Genomic DNA, 20,749 nt, shown 5'->3' on the forward strand with positions numbered 1-20,749 from the left:
TGAGGGAGCAGCGCGGGGAGGGCAGTGTGACACAGTTTGGCACAGTGCGACCCACAGCTGTCTCCTGTTATGAAATCTTAAGGTTCTTTGAACAAATGGGAGATGTTTCTAAACTTGTATCTGTTGTTTGTGCGACCTAGCTGCATATACGCTCAATTACTCCTTCACTTCAGATTGCATGGCTGAAATGCGAATCACCACAATCAAAAGAAATGAATCGGTCCTACTTTTTGATGATTGATTCATCGATTATTTTTGTAAAACAACAACATCTGATTCCGGCTTTTCAATAGTGAAACTAGGAAAAGAATTAGCAGACTAATTAATAATGAAAGCAATCTTTAGTCGCAAGCCCTTGTCTGACGCGAAGGTGGTTAAAGAGCCGAAGAGGAGCACGTCAGTTTTCTTTTCTTTTCATACTCATCATTTTCCAGTAATACTTTCTGCTACGGATGGTAAGTGATTGATTGAGCAGTGATGCCGAGCGTCATGCATATCCTGGTTTCCTACAGTCAGCTGAGATTCATTCACGCAGGCATAAAAATTACAGTCAGAGCAGAGACTCTTGAAAATTGTGGTTCATTGTCACCCGGTGAAATTCACAATATATCTGTTTTCTGACGGATTTTCCTACAGACACAACAAACTTGAGTCTGCACACGTGCCGAATGTGCCGCCTTTGCATTTTGCCATATATCATCGATGTTTGAGTTTAATTCAAGTCTTTCAACAGATATACTTTTTGTTGAATATCTCGTCTATTTTGGTTCTGCCCAAACAATTTTCTTCAAGGTTGACGTGAACAGCATTATTTAGTTTCCTCAGTCAGACGGGTGTAAGTGTCTACTCTGAGTTTCCTATTTCCTTTCACTGCTCTTTATTTTCTCTACATTTCCTTCTTGTCTCAGTCTCCTCATCAGACCTTTCTCGCTGTTCTCTGTTCCTCGTCGTCATGTTTCCTACACTTCCTCCCTGCCTCTCTTCCTCTGCTTGTGTTTTTTGCCACCACCCCATCCTTTCCTCCATCCTCCCCCACTTCACAACACACACCTGTAAGATTTCAACACAACCAGACAATACAAGGAAGTGACTTTGCTCCGACTTGGACCGCATACAGACAGGACGGGGTCACATTTCTTAACTGGAAGGACAGACCTTGACCACGCCTCTTGTACTGACTGCTTGTTGCGCTGTAGACAAAACTGCTTTCTATTATGTGGAATTAATTATGAGGTAAAGGTTGATCTCAGATTACTGACCTACAGTCCAGCCTTCCTGCCCGTTTATTGATCCAGTTTCCTGTTGGATTCAGTTTAGCTGAAAGTCAGACACGTGGTTGTCCACTTCTCTGCATAGCTTTCCTGGAGGAAAAGCCTTTTTATGAGGTTTTTGTAGTTGTCCGTCTTTTTGGAAATGTTCTTTAGATGGCTCTTGTGATTAAATTCTAAATGGAAGTATGGTAATGAAGTAAAGTCATGCTTTTTTAAAACCCCAAAACAGAACAGATCTAACAGGTGGTGATTGTGTCATAAGTTGTTCTACTATACGTGACAAAAGTAGACTTTGTCCACACTTGGGTGTGTGTGAGAGAGCTGCACACACAGATCCCCTGGAGTCTAACTGCTGGGAAGTGGCTAATATATTTGACATTGTGCAACACATTAACCACAGACACTTTGTGAACTCTGAAACATGCTGTGTAATGGTTCTATCTTCTGTCCTATTGGACATGATTCTCCTCTGTCAGGCCAAACTTTGCTGCACACCAGATGTCCAGGTTGTCAAACTATCATGTGGCTCTTTGAGGTCTGTGAACACACTGTCTGTGGAGACGATTGTAAAAACAATAGCGTTGTTTGGTCTGAATAACTCTGAGGGAGTGTCCCAGGTAGAGATAACGAGTGACGGGGCAAAAAAACCCTACCACATTATAATGCATAAGGATAAAGTAGGTGGGAGTCTGTCTGGTGATAGGATGAATAGTATGAGAACACAGGAGCAGAAGTGAGGTAATGGTAGTAGCAGATCTCCTTCATCGGCTCTGTCAGAAGTAAAAGTTCAAGCTGTGCCAGTGCAGCGATCCTCTGAAGAAAAATGACTGCTGACAAATAGAAATGTGTATCTTAACTCCACTCTGCCTTCCCTCGCTGTGTGTTAAAGGCTTACGTAACCAGCTATCTAACAGTCAATACTGTGGGAGGGTTTCAGTAAAAGGGCAAACTGGTGCTGTGTGCAGTTATCTGCCCTGTTTTAACAAATGGCCAGTCAATGCACCCAGCGATGTAATCAGATAGCTATTTGAAAGATAGTCATGGAATTTGTTCTGTGACCCTGAAAATGATGTACTTTTATCAGAGCAACTCCCTGTTTCAATAATGTGTCATCATCCGAGTGATTTCACCTAGTTGTCCATTAGGTCCTGAATGGGTGAAATGCACAAGGAGGACATTATGCAGGAATGTTTAAACATTTCTGAAATTGAAGGTTTTTTGGAAAACAGTTGAGCCCAGCCAGGGGTATCTGTACCAGTGTGTAAAATACCTGGTGGCAATGGGGGGGGAAAGGGGAGGGGCGTTCAGTGTTGGAATGAAGTCTTAGACAAACGCAATGTACAATATACAGGTTTTCATGGATATAAGCCAAGGCAAGCAACTGGGCTATACACGCTTTGCACACACATCACCACTGGCACCGTTACACAACCATACGACAACTATGCCCCCTAGCAGAATCCTCACAGCACACTCACCTCTCTCTTTCTAGCCACACACACACACACACACACACACACACACACACACACACACACCACACACACAAACACACATACACACACACACTTATATCTTATCATTTAAAGAAGGATGGACCACAGAGGGCATGGCATCATGATAAATAGTTTTATGGTGGGTAATTATGTTTTCTAAACTACACATTTGGATTATGGACTACTTGAAACAGCGGCAGAAATAACGTTGTGTTCAATGGAACTATAAGAGGAAACGCTCAATATTTTTCAAAATTCATGTGTGAGAGTAAAAGAGCCTTTCAGGAGTCAATCAGGAGGTGTTGGATCCCTGAAGACCCCTATATTTTGTACCCTACTTGTATCTAAAAGTAATGGATGAATATTTGATAAAGGCAGCTAAAAGTAACAGGTAAAGGGTTGAACACTTCATGTTGTGATTGGCAAACGAGCAGAGAAAGTATAATCAGCTAAATGAACAATTAATAGTAATAATTTGCTAAAAGTAACGGATGAATGTTTCAAATCGTCCAGCATCCTGTGGTATTAATAGTATGAATGCTACCAAACATTGACACTTATTTACTATGATATTCCCATTTCTATAATGCTGTTAAATAACATTTATATTAACATCCTTCCAACATGACTGGTGGTGGTGAGGAGGGGGTTCTTGAGATCATCTGACAAAGTCTTGGGGTCACATCAGACGTAAAGAGGTTGGGAACCACTGGTGCAGGTCATGTGCCCGGGGTTTCAGTGAGACCCAGTCGGGACCTCTCCAGTTGTGGATGGCATTGGCCAGCTTTCAGTTCAAAGTGAAATTGGATCCTGGTCGGGGCAGGAATGTGAAAAGTAATGTGGAAAGTGATGCAGATCTGTCATGCAGTGTGGTTATTTTCCAGCAAGGGCTTAATTTACGTCTCACTCCTCGAAGCCGCTCTGTATGCACTCAGGAAAACGCCACATTCCCTCCTCCTCCTCCTTGAAAGACTCCCTCACAACAAGTTCCACAAATGGCAAAATAGTTTTCTCAGTTTGTCATTTCCTCTTTCCTCCCTTCTCTCCTCATTGCCCCACCCTACCCACTTTCAGAGAAGGAAGGCGAGGGGGGGGGGGGGGTGTAGAGTAGACGTGTGAGCCCATAATGAGTTTTGGGGGAGTCCGTACCTTTCCAGTCCAATGTCTGGCACCCAGGTCATCATTCATGAGTTAACTTGCGATCATTAGATCATCGGGAAGTTAAGCGGATGGAGCGGCAAAGTGGCCCCTCGAAGCTGAGATGGGAGTAAATATAAACAGCAAAATCCAAACAAACCAAGCTGACAACAGAGTAACAGATGATCCACAGCGTGAGAAGGGAAAGTGAGGATGAGCAGGTTGGGCTCGGCCTCCACTAGCGAATGCAGTTGGTAGTAATACAGTGTTATTGACTCAGCTGTTTTATCAATATTCCTGTCAATGGAGCGGTCAACCGGGCACAGCTGGTTCATAGGTTCAGGGGGAGCAGCGGGCTTTGCCTGTACATGGTCATGCTGTGGCAGAGGCCGTCACGACTCCTGGTTTTTACAGTAACTCAGGGAGAGTCGGTGAAGTGGAAAGGAATGAGAGGGAGTCTGACTGACGGATGGACGGCCTCAGCTTTATAAAAGACTAAGGTTGACCTGTTTCCTAAACGGGACAAATGAGATTGAGAAGGACACTCTGGAGCTCATCTTTTTTACGCTTTTCTCCTCGTTCCTCCTCCACATCGCTCTCAAAGACCTGGCCGCTGCCTTGCTTCCTCTGTTTGTAACCACATTTTGCTGTCCGATGAGGCCGGTTTCTAAAACGGGCCTCTGTTCTCTTCCCAGTGTTATTTATTTTAATGGTTCCTCTTCCTCCCTCGAGCAAGCTGCTGCTGCTCTGACAGGATACAGCTAACTCTGTTTTAAAATATAATCCTTTAATGGCATCTGTCACGTTCCATAAAGTTTAGGGATATTTGGACAAGGGTTGGTTTCAGGATGACTGCGTGTCCATGTATTCAGTTAATGAGTAATCCTTGTTGTGAATATCTAGACCAGCTAATCGCATTGTAAATGGGCCTCTACGGAATAGATAGTGAAAGGTTTCGCAGCCGAGCGGTGTTGCAGAGTTACAAGGAATCAAGGAAATCTTGATTTTAGATGATTAGACAGGACTTGGCGGGGAGGCTGCAAGAACCTGGGCCATGAACAAGTAGGTGGGTGTGGCGAGTGTTAACACCCACTGTTTTTACCTCAAGTCAAGTCAACATCCTTTACCACAACTGTCGGCTCCCACAAGGGAAGGCCTGGCCTAAAATAGTGTGATGGCAGTTCTTTATCAATCCTCTTCTTTCTACTGAGATTCTATAGATTAAGGCCCGTCAAGCTAGAATAGCTGTTGTAGTCATTTTTAGCCCTCGTGGCACTCTCTGGAGAGGTAATATGAAGTGTGTCACTGAGTTCTACTGAGATCTGTGTCAAGCATGTGTCGGACTGTAGCACACATCAGCAGACTTGATTCCTACTCGTATCGTTGCTGCTTTACAAATGCCGTCCAGATCAGAGCTGAAACACAAGTTGATATTCGAAAATTAATCGAAGAAAAATATTAATGCCAAACAATGCCCAGTTTCAGGTTCTAAATTTATGTTCTTTTTTGTCTTTTGTGATAGTAAACTGAAAAGCTACCTCCTCTATATATTAAATTAAATTGCTGTGGTTTCTTGCTCCTCAAATATGAGGATTGGATGCTTTTGTTCATCGCACGTGGCAGTAAACACAATATTTTTGTGTTATGGGCAGAATAAGACAACTGAAGGTGTCACTTTGGTCCGTGGGAAATCACTATTTTACTACTTTCTGTCATTTTAAAGACAAAACAATACATTTATTAACGGGGAAAAATAATTGGAACTGAAAATGAGAACAAAGTCTTATTACAAAAGGATTGATTATGTGCAAAAATATTTTGCAGGGAAAACGATAGTGAAAATAATTGTTACTTGAAGCTCTAGTCCTAATATGTCAGGAGCCCACAAATATATAATCAGATTGTTTACTTTTGTGTTACAAGACTAATTATCGATTTTTATGCTTGTCTTTTGCTATAACTGACTTACACAGTAATAAGTGTATTAGCCATTTGAGAGAAGTGTTTGAGCTGTGGCCGACATGTCTCCCTGCAACCTTGAAATGGCTAAAGCAACAGCAGAGCTTTGGGCGTGTTCAGCGTGTTTTATGTCACTTCTTGTTTTTGCCAAACGACAAACTGGAATTGTAGTCATGATGCGTATCCAACCTGCAAGGGGCCAATTGATCTACATGTACTGGAGGGATTAATGGTCGAGTGAATTTTAAAGGAGCATGGGAACATACTGATACACATTCACTCAGCTCTACTGGAGGATCTATGCAGCCGTGGGTGTGTTTCCAGTGTGGATTGATGCTGATCTCTCCTGAGTGGTGAAACACCCATCGGCAGACATGACCTGCTGGTGTGATGAGAAAAAGGAAACGGGTAAAAAAACGGGAAGGAAAGCCAGAGGGAATAGGTCGGAGGAAGACGTAAGGGAGGAGGCGCACAGGATAGAGGACAGAAATTTGTGGAATGTCTTTGCTTGCCGTCTCTCCCTGATAAAGGGTGAGTATGGGAGGAATGCGACCCTGAAAAGACTGGATAAACAGAAGAGAAGCAAGAGGAGGGGGGATGACGGGTCATAGGATTCTGGAGAGGCAGAAGAGGGTGACTGACAGCCGAGGAGGGAGAGCAGAGCCAGCTGAGAGGTATAGCAGGGCTAATTTGCCCCACGTTCCGTTACTGAATGGGGTCGGTCCACTGGAGATGAGCTGGGAGGCGGGGGTGAGCGACTTTCTGCAGCTGTACCGCAGCCTGTCAGTGGTGATGGAGGACAGAGGGATGCGGGGGTCATGAGAAGAATGGCTCCCCCCGTCCCCCGTCCCCGCGTTCTTTCTCACAGATCAGGGTTAATGTACTGGAACAGACGGGACAGACACAAGCCTGTAAAATGCAGCAACTTCTACTCTTTGCTCTTTCAAAAGACTTTTTAAGGGTCTGTCAGATTTCCTTACTGCAGTTTAGGGAGGCTTCAGAGTTTGCATTGTGTCAAAAGATTCGCCCTAGTCCACGGAATTTGAAACAGTTGCAAGAAGCACCCATTACTAAAATAACAGTAAGTTACACATTACATATACACATAATAATACACATTTGCTCGTAATCAAAATAAATTAAGGTATTTTTGAGAGACGTGTAGTTACGTTACAGCTGACCCACTGTTAGAGACATAGGGATACAACACTAGTTAAAGGTTTACAGATCTTATCACTAAGGCAGGGAAATACAAGGTTTGTAGGATGTGTTTTTTTTTTCCCATGCACTTTTTTATAATATTGAGCATTAGAATTTGGCCCCACAATCTCCCTCTGGGCCACGTTGCAATGTGAAGCTACCCTGGTGGCATATAAAACACTTGAGCAAATATTTCAGACATGATAAGCAAATGAGCTGAAACCTCTGCAAAGATTCTTTACTTCTTTTCCCCCTGTAGTGTTTGCATATGGGCCACACAGCATATTCAAACAAGTTAGTGTGAGGCTGCCTCTAGTGTTCCCTCTCAGAGGTGAGGGAACGTGGAGAAGGGCTAATGACCCTGGCGCTGCTGGGAAATACGTTGTCATGCTCCTGCTGTGTTGGAATGATAATTGAGACGGTAAAAGTCTGGGGCACCAGTGTCAGTGAAAGCACACCGTGTTCAGCTTCAACTGCCCCAGAGTCTCTGCACTCGCTGAAGTCGGGGCGCGCTCTTCTTTTTTTCCGCCACACTGGTTAAACTTGTCTAGTCACCTTCTATATGGGCTAAACCTCAGCACTCCCAGCCAACAACATGTTATTTATTAGCTCTCAGAGGTGTATTGAAGCAGAGCTGGTTTTGTACATTATGTGCCTGGACAAGATGAAGCTTTCAATATGCTGTGTGCTCGTGGTTGATACGAAACTTCAGCACGCAGAGTTAAATGTCATGCTTTTTTTTTGTGTTTGCTTCAAATTCTGTGGGAATTTTTTTTGACAATTACTCTTTGACCTCAATCTGCTCATTGGCTCTTGCTTAACCACACTGAGAAACCAATTGTCAGAGGATACTCTTCCAAGTGCAAAATTACTGCAGCTCTGTACATAAATTGTGTACTTAAAGTGCCAGATACAATTGTTCACCAGACATTTCACCAATGGCCCGTTTCCACTGCCTGGATCTTTTTAAGAGATTTTAATTTACACTGGTACGGCATTAATCTGACTCCGGCTTTTTGAAAAAGTCACCATTCCAACATAGTCGTTCCTAAAGACCCCGGAATATTTGAGGTAGAATGAGGAATCTAACCCAATCATCCACTGCTGCTGATTGCTTTGAGCTAGTTTTGATATTATAATTGGGGGTAAGAATTTAATATTCATATCGAGTTATATAAAAAGATGTTAGGCTACTGAGAGCAAGAAGATGGCCAAGATGAACCAAATTTATTAAATTTAATTTATTTACGGATTGTTTCAATATGCTTATATTCTAAATTAGAAACTAAATCAGCAACTAAAATCGATCAGCACTACTTTAACAAAGTCAGAAATGGTATATCACAAATAAGAACATGTATGGTGTTGAGTACAAGACCTCAATCTCCACCAATAACCACTTTTTACTCCTCTTATCTTTGACCCTCTATCTTTACTGTTCATCTGAACCAAGAAATGGAAATGCAAAAGAAAAGGAAAAGGGACTTTTGTTTCCTGACTTAGTTGCTGGGTTTAGTTTCCGGGGCTACTTGTTTGTTTAGGGCCATAATTCATGCAGAGGTTTGTAGTAAGATCACCTCCCCCTGCCTGAACAGGCACCCTGATCAGCTGATAATAGGAACAACAACGCGCCGGCTTCCCACCAGCTTCACTTGTTGGTTGCTGGAACTGGAGGCACCTCTGCTGGGAGGTGAACTTGGATTCTCTGTGATCCCGGGCAAATGTTTCTCATTTCACCCAGATGGTCCGGCAGCTGGAGACTTGATGAAGTATTCTCAGCAGTTAGCGAGGGAGCAACATGGGGCCCTGTTTGACATGGTTGTGTTTAGTTTTGTCGACCTGACCTGACTTCTCCTGTCGTACATCACATCAGCTGTGACCTTTGCATGCCGCAGAGATTGCATGATAAGATGGAAGGAGAGCAAAGTTCTGGTCCTGTTTTTTCCTTTTTTGTTAAATGTATGTTTTTATTTTTTACATAACCACTAAGCCTTTTTTTCCTCCCAGATATTAATGAAGACCTGCAGCAATACACAAATAGAATATTCAATGACATTATGGATCAAACTGGAACTGTTGATATTTTTGGTGGTTTGATATCTGGGTTTCTGACCTTATTTCTTACATTTTCTGACCACACCTTCCTCTGCTCTCTCTCTCTGAAACAGCCACCATGTCAGACGCAGACAAGTTCCTGTACGTGGACCGCAACGTGGTCAACAACCCACTGGCACAGGCGGACTGGGCCACCAAGAAGCTGGTATGGGTGCCCTCGGAGCGCCTGGGCTTCGAGGCCGGCTCTGTGAAGGAGGAGCGCGGCGATGAGTGTGTTGTGGAGCTGGCGGACTCTGGTAAGAAGATTAGGGTGAACAAGGACGACATCCAGAAGATGAACCCGCCCAAGTTCAGCAAGGTGGAGGACATGGCCGAGCTCACCTGCCTGAATGAGGCGTCGGTGCTGCACAACCTGAAGGAGAGATACTACTCTGGTCTCATATATGTGAGTTTGGATGCCTTAAACAATAATGATAAATATAAGGGCTATATTGAATGTTGTACATTTACTCTACTTGGGCAGCCTCCCCCAGATAGATGAAGACTCGTCCTAGTAGAAAAAGTCACTCTGTCTTATCTTGGGTAAATGTCACACCAAGGCCTTATTTCACTCTTTTCAATCTCATACATTTTTGGCCAGACACCTGTCTGAGTTACGTGCACTGAAATAACTGTACAGGGACTAGACTCTCCCCCTCTAAACTGCATGAGTGTCAACATGCACACCGGCCAAACGCCATGCCACTCACCACCAAGACAAGTAAATTCTCAACTCGTGGGAAACACTGTGAAAACAATACTATGAATATTATATTGCATTTGTGCCAATAGATGCCCCTAAATCCCACACACTGGTCTTTTTAAAATCCCCTTTGGGTATAAAACAATCACCATGCTGAACCTCCTAATTATCTCATTAAGCCCTATTATTTTAGACAATCCATTCATCCATTGTGTTCAAATTGTCACTGCAAAGAAAATGTGCAGTCACTTAACATAGCCATGGTGCACATTGTATTCTTGTCCCTCACCCTCTTCCTCTCTGTCTGTCATGTTCTCTCTCCCTCTTCTCTTTCTCTGCATTTGGAGTTATCTCACAAACAGGAAGTTAAAGGGAACAATGCAGGCCAGAGTAGGAGAGATGTGAAGAACAGCGTTATGGAACGAGGGAGGGAGGGAGGGGGGGGGGGGGTGCAGTTTCTGCACAGATGGACATGGAATGTAAAGAGTGTTGTAACTGCCATCGCTGCTCCCATAATTAATGTTATTTATTCCCCTTGTCCTGCGCTGGGAGTGATTTGGTCTCTTTGACGCTGCGGTGTGACCCGGTCATATCAACACAACTGGTTGTCCCCTCCCTCCCTCAGTCACTCACTCACTCCTTCCCTCCCTCCCTCCCTCCAGAGATCCAGGCTACAGTTAGTTTGAGAGGCTCCAGGCTCCTCTGTAGTTTTTAGGTTGACCGTCTCCCAGAGGAGAGCGGGTGGGTGTGCGATCGAGGGAGAGATGCCTGGTACAGAGATATTGGGAGGCCAGCACAAGAATGCGGAGCATAGAGAGAAAAAAAAGATTACAGTTATGTTAGGAGGAGAAATGAGTCCAGACGCATAAAGGAGAAGATTTAGTGGAGGTTTTTTAGAAAGGAATGGAGGACGATTTAAAACTTGGCCTTGAAGCGGAACAGATATTCTACCAGGTGGTTCTTAGGTATGACTTGGCCAACCAGTCAAGTGGCTGTAGTTTAACAAAGCCAGGGTTATGCCAGTTTAAACTTAAAGGGTGGGGTTGAGATTACATAATGAACAAGGGCACCAATCAGAGTCTGAATAAACGTTCAGCGTGGTGTTGTTGGGAAGGAAAACTCAAGTACAACTTCTCCAACACTTAGTACGTAACCATATGAAATGAGCAATCCATGCTCCCTATCTGAACAAGTAACAGCAGGACTGACCTGATGCTTTAAAGCTTTGACTGTTGCCATGGTAGTCCATGACCAAATCAGTACTCAAATGTTGCTCACTTTTAAGATTATGCAAATTATTATTTGTTATAAACGATTACTACAAAAATGACGCCAAAAGCCCATGAGATAAGAAATGGCAATTCAACATTATCCATTATGAATTAACATTGATTGTTATTGGTTCTTGTCAGAAAATTACATTTAATACTGACGAGTGGCCTCGTGACAGGCGTACAAGTTACAACAGCGCTCGCTAGCTGTCCAAAAAGTCAATCATCGGAAATCATTTTCAAATTTGTCAACATAACCCTCAGAAATATAACGCTTCCAATATTCAATGGCAATTCTCACTGAAGTTTCAAACGCTCCAGAAAGTGTTTTTTGTTGGATCGTTCTGCACAGGGTCTTAGAAATATTATTTTATGGTAGTTTCACATGTCCAGTCTCTCCAGTATCCCTCTTCTTTCACTTGTGTCCTCACTTTGTTAACATATTCCACGTTCATGTGCGGCTTTTTAAACGCCACTTCTCCATCTTGCAGACATACTCTGGTCTCTTCTGTGTCGTCATCAACCCCTACAAGAACCTGCCCATCTACTCTGAGGAGATTGTTGACATGTATAAGGGCAAGAAGAGGCATGAAATGCCACCCCATATCTACGCCATCACTGACACATCTTACAGAAGCATGATGCAGGGTAAGTCCTGGTGGATGAGGAAAAAATGTTAAACAAAAAGACAAAAAGCCTACAGACTGCAAAGTTATTTAAGCATCCCAAGTCGTATAATATGGCTCCTTTAAAATTCTCTTGTCAGTTAATCTTCTCTGTCCTGAGTGCCACCACACTGAGCCATAAACTGTAAACCTTATTTGCGTCAGTGCCAGCTCTTAGAGACACTGGGGACAAGTAGCTGCAGAATATTGGAATAAGTTTTTTTTAATGAGGCTGTACTTCTCCTGTGCAGCTCATTCATCCTACTCTTGGGGAGTTGTACATTAAAATCTGCTAAAGGTACAATTTTGTCATGGGGGGCATCTTGAGGCTGAATCATCAGATTTTTAAGTTTTGTCAGAAAAAATACCCTGTTCAGTGTTCCTTTTACTTTGCTTATGGGGATTTCCCTCTTTTACATTATTGTCCAATGTTTTGTCACTTCAATCAACAATTACAACAAAAAGGGACCATTACGAGCACCTAATCTGTATTTCCTGCAGGGCTGTTGCATTGTTTTGTTGCACTGTATGTGTTCTTTAGCTTCACAACAGCCCCTTTTAGGCCTGAGCTCTGTCATCTGTCATGCACAACACCAAACTACTCCCCTCTTTCCATTTATGGTCCTGTTTCTGCCCCCCACGTGTGGCCCCAGAGCGTTCAGACCAATTTATAAGGGGGCTGATGGGTAATTAACCCGTTAGTACGAAACCCGTCAGCGTCTCTTTCCAGTGACAGGAAGCCGGATGTAGATTTCCTGTCTGTGGCCAATGTACTTCCTGTTGTACAGTTGAAATCTGTATGCAATGTGGTGATTACAAATGCTCACACAGAACATACAGCATTGCTGTTCTGCAGAAACGGGATAATCAGCTTTTGAACATTCATTTTGCAGATCGCGAGGACCAGTCCATCCTCTGCACGTGAGTTTCAGATGCACACAGGCAGACATGACGTTCCTCTCGTGTTGCTTTAACATTCTTTTAATTTTTATCAACTCGACTGCTGTTCCCGACCATCCTTCTCTCAACATGTTGACTGTTTATTTGTCTCTGTCTCGTATATAGAGGAGAGTCCGGTGCTGGGAAGACGGAGAACACCAAGAAGGTCATCCAGTATCTGGCTCACGTGGCCTCCTCCCACAAGACCAAGAAAGATCAGGTCAGTCCTGCCTCTCATCTACACTCCTCATCCTTTAAACCTTCCTCCTATTTCTCTTTTACATCCTCCATCAATGCCTTTTATCTCTAATCTTACTGCCATGATTTCTCATTTCACTCCCTGCTCTCACTTTTTTGAATTCCTCATTCTGGAGTGACATTCAATCCGCACTTCCTCCAGTGTTTTTTTTAATTTTATTTCACAGGACCAACATTTTCCTGTTCGCATCTACATACCTCATCAACCACTTTTTATTGTGTATGTGCACTTGATTGTGCACATGATTGTTAATCCACCATCACACTGCTTGTTTTAAGCAGCAGACGCATTCTTTTGTGGCACAGCGGCCACAGAGAAGAAGTGTCAACAAAGGAAATGGGTGGAAATCAAGATAACAGCACTGCAGGCACAGAAAAACAGTAGTGCAGATTTAAAGGCTCCCGGCCCTTTGACATTTGATACAGGCCAGACGCATTTACTTCATCTGTGATATTTCTGCATCTTCTCGTCAGAAGTAAAACTCTGTCTGCCCTGTAGTAGTCCTACATTACATCAGACTCCACACAAAAAAACCCTGCATTACTGTTATCTGGCCTGCCAGCCCTTTTGATAGATGCTGCTGAAAGCAACATAGTGGCGTGTGATGAAAACCACATCCGTCATCCCGTTTTGAGGTTGTTGTATTTCTCTCTTCCCATCAACAGAACAGCTCGATCCTGACACATGTGAGTTAACTCGCTCCCTCCATTCACCCTTCCTCCCCACCTGCTTCTGTCGTAACCTTCCTCCTCCTCCTCCACCCGCCCTCACCCCTCCCTCCCATTCGCCCCCCTCACATTAAGGGCAGATGTGACATGGCTTGCCAGCCAATAGGAAGTAAGGAGGAAGTTTGTTTGCAGATCAGTGGCAGCCGTATGTGTTCCTGTGAAAAATTCAGCCAGACAATGGTAGGATGAGGGGGCGGGATCTTTGCTGGGGGTGGGGGAAGAAAAAAAAAAGCAAGTCTCATAGATGTATGCATATATTTGTCTGGTTGAATTTTTCATACCTTGTATCGCTACTTTGTGAGTGCACCCGAGTCCAAAGTTGCTCAATTTTTTGTGTGTGTGTGTGTATGTGTGTTTGTGGTGTGTGTGTGTGTGTGTGTGTGTGTGTGTGTGTGTGTGTGTGTGTGTGTGTGTGTGTGTGTGTGTGTGTGTGTGTGTGTGTGTGTGTGTGTGTGTGTGTGTGTGTGTGTGTGTGTGTGTGTGTGTGTGTGTGTGTGTGTGTGTGTGTGTGTGTGTGTGTGTGTGTGTGTGTGTGTGTCGTACAATGTCCAGTCCAAACACACACACACACTGATATCCTCTTTAGCGTACATGTCTTGTGATGGCCTGGTTTTGTGGTTTTAACATACACCTAAGTGATTGGTTATCAAAGTTTTGTTTTGTAATTCATCAAAGGAAAAGTTTTCCAAAATCAGATTAGTTTATTTGTTTGAAATGAATGTGAAATTCTAGAGCCTTCAATCGGTGACATTTAGAGTTTTAAAGATTGGTACCGTAGAATGTCATTGCTCTGAATGCCTCCTTCAATGTTAACTCGATATGGGCTTATCCTATGAATTTTTGATTTTAATTGGTGACAGAAAAACCCATCGTACGAAAATCCAGGTCACACATGCACAACAAACTATTTTGGGAAAAGGAAATTGCCTCTATGTACAGAATGTTTTAGAGGAAAGTTTTGAAATTCACAAATAAACTACCATGTCATTTTATATTGCACACAATGGTGCTGCGCATGTGCAGACAGAGACTGACAATAAAAAGCCAGTTAAGATTGAAGTAAGAAATTAAATGAAGGACATTGTTTTGTGCTTGTGTTCACTGGATTATTCTGCAATGGGTAACAGGTGATGGGTTTCGGATGAGGGTCACATGGACTTTAGGTGTTTTCAGATTTGGGCACTAACCTGATGTTATTTGTTGGGGGTAAAATGCTTGGGTGTGTGTGTGTTTGTGTGCATCGCCGTGTGTGTGTGTATATGGTATCCCTCTTGTCACTTTTTGTTTTAAGTGTTTTGCACACTCCATGATCTCTCTTGTCCTCAGACCAAAGTACATCATGGGTAAATAAACCAATGCCACCATGTCAGCATATTTATTTAAAAAGAAGCAGCATCATCAGTTTCTTACAATGACGAAACATTCTATAGACACTCCAGATCATAATTTGAGGTTCTCACAATCCATTACAATGAGTTATCCACTTTGGTGCCACGGTCTTGTTGGATCCGAATCCATGGCAGAGAAATGTCCAGACAGTGCGAAGAGAAAATGTTCCTTTATATTGTGCTTTGCTTTTCTCTTCATCTCCACCAGGGGGAGCTGGAAAAGCAGCTGTTGCAGGCAAACCCCATCTTAGAAGCCTTTGGAAATGCCAAGACAGTCAAAAATGACAACTCATCCAGATTTGTAAGACTTCATTGCTGCATCTTGTTCTTCTCCTCATAAACTCTGTTTTCCACCTCGACTGTTCCAGATAAATTTTATTTTTTAAATCTTTCCTTTTTTTCCCTTCTGCTAGGGAAAATTCATCAGGATCAACTTTGATGTCAACGGTTACATCGTTGGTGCCAATATTGAAACTTGTATCCTTTGAACTGTCCGGCTGCTTCCCTTTTTGACCCGACTTTGGACTGGCCTTGATCTGGTTTGGAAAAATCTGGCTCGGAAAGATTCATGCGTGTCAGAAAACTTGTCCTTAACAGACTGACCACTAGACTTGTTGGAAAAATCCCGTGCCATTCGCCAGGCCAAAGACGAGAGGACCTTTCATATCTTCTACTACTTGCTCACAGGGGCTGGAGACAAATTGCGCAGTATGTAACATATTACTTCACTATATGTTTAAAGTCAGAGTGAGGTTTTTTTGGGGGATCTGAGTAGCAATGATGCTTCTGAAACCATCCATGTTGCAAGTTATTTTTTTTTGTTTCTTTTGCCATTTGTCTCACTGCCATAATTTCCTCTCAGATGAACTTCTGCTTGAAAATTACAACAACTACCGCTTCCTTTCCAATGGGAACGTCACAATTCCTGGGCAGCAGGACAAGGATCTGTTCTCAGAGACCTTGGAGGCCATGAGGATCATGAGTATCCCAGAGGATGAGCAGATAGGTGAGGCAGACAGCCAATTACTTTAAAACAACATTTTTTTGTGGAACTTCGCCATTGTACATATTGTCCATGGAACATAAAACTATGTTTCTGCTCTTTTTTTTGTTCTCTTCTTTTGCAGGCATGCTGAAGGTGGTGGCCTCTGTACTGCAGCTGGGAAACTTGACCTTCAAAAAGGAGCGGCACACAGACCAGGCCTCCATGCCTGACAACACGAGTAAAAACCCTCTGCACCTTAACAGTTGATGATCCTGCTGTTGCATCATCAAATCTCATTGTTTTGCCCCTCCTCCCCCTCTTCTCTCCCTCCCTGCATTTCATCTGCACCAGCCGCCCAGAAGGTGTCCCACCTCATGGGCATGAACGTCACAGACTTCACCAGAGCCATCCTGTCACCCAGGATCAAGGTTGGCAGAGACTATGTCCAGAAGGCCCAGACCCAGGAGCAGGCAGAGTTTGCCGTGGAGGCCCTGGCCAAGGCCACGTATGAGAGGATGTTCCGCTGGCTCGTCATGAGGATCAACAAAGCCCTGGACAAGACCAAGAGACAGGGGGCCTCCTTCATCGGCATCCTGGATATCGCTGGCTTTGAGATCTTTGAGGTAAACCAGTGAGGCAAACTGTAAATGACTTGCCTGCATCGCAGTGTAGCTTGTCGCACATAACAATTTGGATGTACAACTATGTGTCAAAAATCAGACAAAATCTTATCCACATTTCTGTTTGTGCTGTTGATCACAAGTGTTTGTAACCTTTATTTTTTTTTTCTTGTCCCTCTAGCTGAACTCCTTTGAGCAGCTATGCATCAACTACACCAACGAGAAGCTGCAGCAGCTCTTCAACCACACCATGTTCATCCTGGAGCAAGAGGAGTACCAGAGGGAGGGCATCGAGTGGAGCTTCATCGACTTCGGACTCGACCTGCAGCCTTGCATTGACCTCATTGAGAAACCTGTGAGTTTTCCCAGTTTCACTTATCAGTCCAGCTACTTTTACTTCTTTATTTGACAAATCATTAGGGTCCCTCTTATTTAAAATGAGATAATTCATTTTTGTACTTGATCTTTGTTCCTCCATCGTTTTATATTTTATGTTTCATGCATTAAGATCTGCCCCCTTTCCTTTGTTTCCAGACCAGTCCCCCCGGTATTCTCGCTCTGCTGGACGAAGAGTGCTGGTTTCCCAAGGCCACGGACAAGACCTTTGTGGAGAAGGTGCATCAGGAGCAGGGCGGACACCCCAAGTTCATTAAACCCAAGAAACTCAAGGACGAGGCTGACTTCTGTGTCATCCATTATGCCGGCAAGGTAAACATGCAGAGGAAGTTTATGATGCGTTCTCATTAATGCATTTCTGATGCACAACCTGATTTGTCCAGTGCTCAAACTTTGTAACATCTCCAAAAGATGTGTGAGGAAAAATGTCTCGATTCCTGCCTAATATCACCCCTCAGGTGGACTATAAGGCAGACGAGTGGCTGATGAAGAACATGGACCCCTTGAATGACAACGTGGCTTCACTGCTCAACCAGTCCACTGACAAGTTTGTCTCTGAACTCTGGAGGGATGGTGAGTTCAGGCTGATGATAAACTTGTTGCTGCAAGCTTGGAATCACTACTTCCCTTGAGACAGTTCCTTGATATGGGAAAATTATATTTTGCGTTTGCTTCCTGTTCCTGTTTTGCATTTCATAGTTCTCTCTTTCTCTTTTACTGTCTGGTGCGTGGACCTATGTTTTTACCCTGTCAACTCCCATTTGTTTCCATCCATTTCTTCCTCTGTACGGCCCCATTTTGTCTGTCATCTTTTTCTTTAACTGGGCCTCAGAGGTACACAGTTGTCAGAGAGCCTATTTTTATCAGCGTTTTCCTATTCTACACTCAGACTCAGGTGATGAGGTTTCTTTTACATTTTTGTAATTTCCCTCTTTCCCCCGTTGTCTGTTTTAAAATGTGCTTATTTACACTGTGAATCCTCTCTGCCCCCTTTTCTCCTAAAAAGATCTTCCCCGAAAAAACAAATGCCAGTACATTTTGTCTGTTGTTTCATTGTCTTTAACCAGCTCTTGTGTTCTGCAACAAAATCTCCTGGTCATCTCAGTTGGCACTTGTTGCTCTGTCATTGAACTCTCCTTCTCTCCCTCTGTGTAATAGTGTTATTTGGGGACTCCTGGTGTTGGTCATGGGTACTGCAGCAATGGGTATATACTGCATGGGTTTGGTTTGTTTTTTTTCTTTTGGTCACCACAAAGAGCAAGCACCAACATTTGTTGCCACACACACACACACACACACACACACACGTATATTTAATAGACCCAACACACAGTTTCTCCCAGAGAACTACAAACTGCCAGTGTTAACAGTTGACAAATCCACTTCACTCATTGCACTGAACATTTTGTTTTGTTATGGTGTGTAACCTTTCCACTCTTCACTGGATTTGTGCGACTCTCCTCTGTCATCCTCCTGGATTTCTGTTTCCTTCACATTCACTAGGTGTTTGTTTGGTGTGTCACTGGTCCCATCTCTACTCTTTCCTGGTGCGTGTTGACCAAGAGACAGTGGAGAGACAATGCTCATATTCATTCTTCCTTGTGACATGCATTTGGTTTGAGCTTGCCCGGTGACATATTTGAATAACTGAATTAAATCCCACTGAGTTGTTGCATAATGTCTTTCCCCTCTCCATTTCTCTCTTCTGTATTCCTCTTTCAGTGGACCGCATTGTGGGTCTGGATAAGGTGTCCGGCATGTCCGAGATGCCTGGTGCCTTTAAGCCCCGTAAGGGCATGTTCCGCACGGTGGGCCAGCTGTACAAGGAGCAGCTGTCCAAGCTCATGGCCACTCTGAGGAACACCAACCCAAACTTTGTGCGCTGCATCATCCCCAACCATGAGAAAAAGGTATCAGAGAAATAGTGCCCTATCGGGGGGACTTTTTGAGGAACTCTAAATCTGTAAAGGAACCATGCACTAATTTAGTTCCTCCTAATGCACAAAAAACCTTGCAGGAGTGACCATCACTGATTGGTCAAACACAGATGCCATGGCATTTATAACTTCATTCATAAAACAAAGAACTACCCAGGCATTCAATTAGGGTCATAGACTATAGAAAAATGGATGTAGTCACTGTGTCCGGAAAATGAAGGCAATGCTTAAGTGCCTGAAACCTGTATTCTCTTGAACGACCAGCAGAGGGTGACTCACTGGTTGCAAAAATAAGTGTTTCTATAGAAGTCTATGAGAAAATGACTTTTCTCACTTGATTTATTACGTGAGTAAACATATCTTGAGGAGTTATGATCTCAATCTCTAGTTTCAAGTCCTTTTCAATACAGCATGATGTTCATTTTGTAAATGGTGGTGTCAGTTGGAGTCATATAAAGCACCGTATGCATTGGGGCGTTGATACAGTGTGATTGACAGTTGGCACCGTCCAAAGCATGGTTGCAAGTGGAGATGAGCGCGAAGTCGGATTGAGGGGAAAGGAGCTAGAGAGTGAAAAGTGCAGTAGAAAAAAGTGAGTGAAGGAGAGAACATTACATGTCGGTTATGAATCGAACACAGGAATAAATGACCATCAGTCATTCAGCACATCGTGCTTTGGAGTTTTCAGTCTTTATTACTTCCTCTGAGAATCTACTCATTCCTTAATTACATCAAGTAATTCTTGCCACAAGTCTGGCAACCGTAAACAAATCCTTCAGTTTCCTGATTTTTGCCTTCATTTCAAAATCCATTACAGCTTAAATCCATTACCGCTGATCCTCAGAAGTGGTTGCAAACAGAAATTTGCAGAAGGGTTCCGGAGTTTAATTCCTGAGTTTTAGTTCCTCTAATTTCTGGACAATATTTGTTGAAAAAGGATAATTGTTTCTCTCTTTTGCCAAAATAACTGTTCCCCTTCCACAGGCTGGTAAACTGGACCCCCACCTGGTTCTGGACCAGCTGAGGTGTAATGGTGTGCTGGAGGGGATCCGTATCTGCAGACAGGGTTTCCCCAACCGCATCGTATTCCAGGAATTTAGACAGAGGTAATAGAATAACAACACTGTTCCCATTGCATTTTAATATTTAATTTTTTTGCTGTAAATGCGCCACACAAGGGGCTATTTTTCATCTGTGGAAAAAACCATCATCTGCCCCTCCCTCAGGTATGAAATCCTCACTCCCAACGCCATCCCAAAGGGCTTCATGGATGGAAAGCAGGCCTGTGTTCTCATGGTAACGGGTCCTCAAAATTCTTACTGAGCTGCACGATATCTAGAAAATACATATATAAAAAATATATATATTTGTATATAAAAATCAACTCTACAATGTGATTGATCATTGCACTTCCTGTCCCGTCAGATCAAAAGCCTGGAGCTGGATCCGAACCTGTACCGGATCGGCCAGAGTAAAGTCTTCTTCCGAGCAGGTGTCCTCGCTCACCTGGAGGAGGAGAGAGACATGAAGATCACAGACATCATCATCAGTTTCCAGGCCTGGTGCCGAGGCTACGTGGCCCGCAAGTAAGAAAAGACGGTCACAACACACTTTGACTGTACTGGTATCAGGATCAGGTTCAGAAGCTCCTGACAAAACAATGAGGAGCATGATTTGAGTGATAACATTTCAAAAAGCTCA

The 20,749-nt window shown here is 43.4% G+C and overlaps 1 protein-coding gene across 2 annotated transcripts in view; it reads left to right on the forward strand.

Moving 5' to 3' along the window:
- The window catches only part of LOC118288546 (myosin-9), a 31,956-nt gene that overhangs the window by 2,996 nt on the left and 8,211 nt on the right, over nucleotides 1-20,749 (forward strand). The window contains exons 2-19 of one of the 2 annotated variants that reach the window (XM_035614775.2): nucleotides 9,232-9,563; nucleotides 11,623-11,779; nucleotides 12,690-12,717; nucleotides 12,862-12,955; nucleotides 13,660-13,680; nucleotides 15,319-15,411; nucleotides 15,524-15,587; nucleotides 15,720-15,818; nucleotides 15,973-16,116; nucleotides 16,238-16,333; nucleotides 16,447-16,718; nucleotides 16,897-17,070; nucleotides 17,250-17,423; nucleotides 17,570-17,684; nucleotides 18,834-19,021; nucleotides 20,033-20,154; nucleotides 20,275-20,344; nucleotides 20,474-20,634. In XM_035614775.2, coding sequence (XP_035470668.1) covers nucleotides 9,237-9,563; nucleotides 11,623-11,779; nucleotides 12,690-12,717; nucleotides 12,862-12,955; nucleotides 13,660-13,680; nucleotides 15,319-15,411; nucleotides 15,524-15,587; nucleotides 15,720-15,818; nucleotides 15,973-16,116; nucleotides 16,238-16,333; nucleotides 16,447-16,718; nucleotides 16,897-17,070; nucleotides 17,250-17,423; nucleotides 17,570-17,684; nucleotides 18,834-19,021; nucleotides 20,033-20,154; nucleotides 20,275-20,344; nucleotides 20,474-20,634 — 2,399 coding nt within the window. In that variant the 5' untranslated portion in view covers nucleotides 9,232-9,236. The remainder of the gene's footprint in view (nucleotides 1-9,231; nucleotides 9,564-11,622; nucleotides 11,780-12,689; nucleotides 12,718-12,861; nucleotides 12,956-13,659; nucleotides 13,681-15,318; nucleotides 15,412-15,523; nucleotides 15,588-15,719; nucleotides 15,819-15,972; nucleotides 16,117-16,237; nucleotides 16,334-16,446; nucleotides 16,719-16,896; nucleotides 17,071-17,249; nucleotides 17,424-17,569; nucleotides 17,685-18,833; nucleotides 19,022-20,032; nucleotides 20,155-20,274; nucleotides 20,345-20,473; nucleotides 20,635-20,749) is intronic. The other variant, XM_035614776.2, reaches the window with a different exon arrangement.

This window comes from Scophthalmus maximus, chromosome 17 (assembly GCF_022379125.1).
Source record: "Scophthalmus maximus strain ysfricsl-2021 chromosome 17, ASM2237912v1, whole genome shotgun sequence".
NCBI lineage: Eukaryota > Metazoa > Chordata > Actinopteri > Pleuronectiformes > Scophthalmidae > Scophthalmus > Scophthalmus maximus.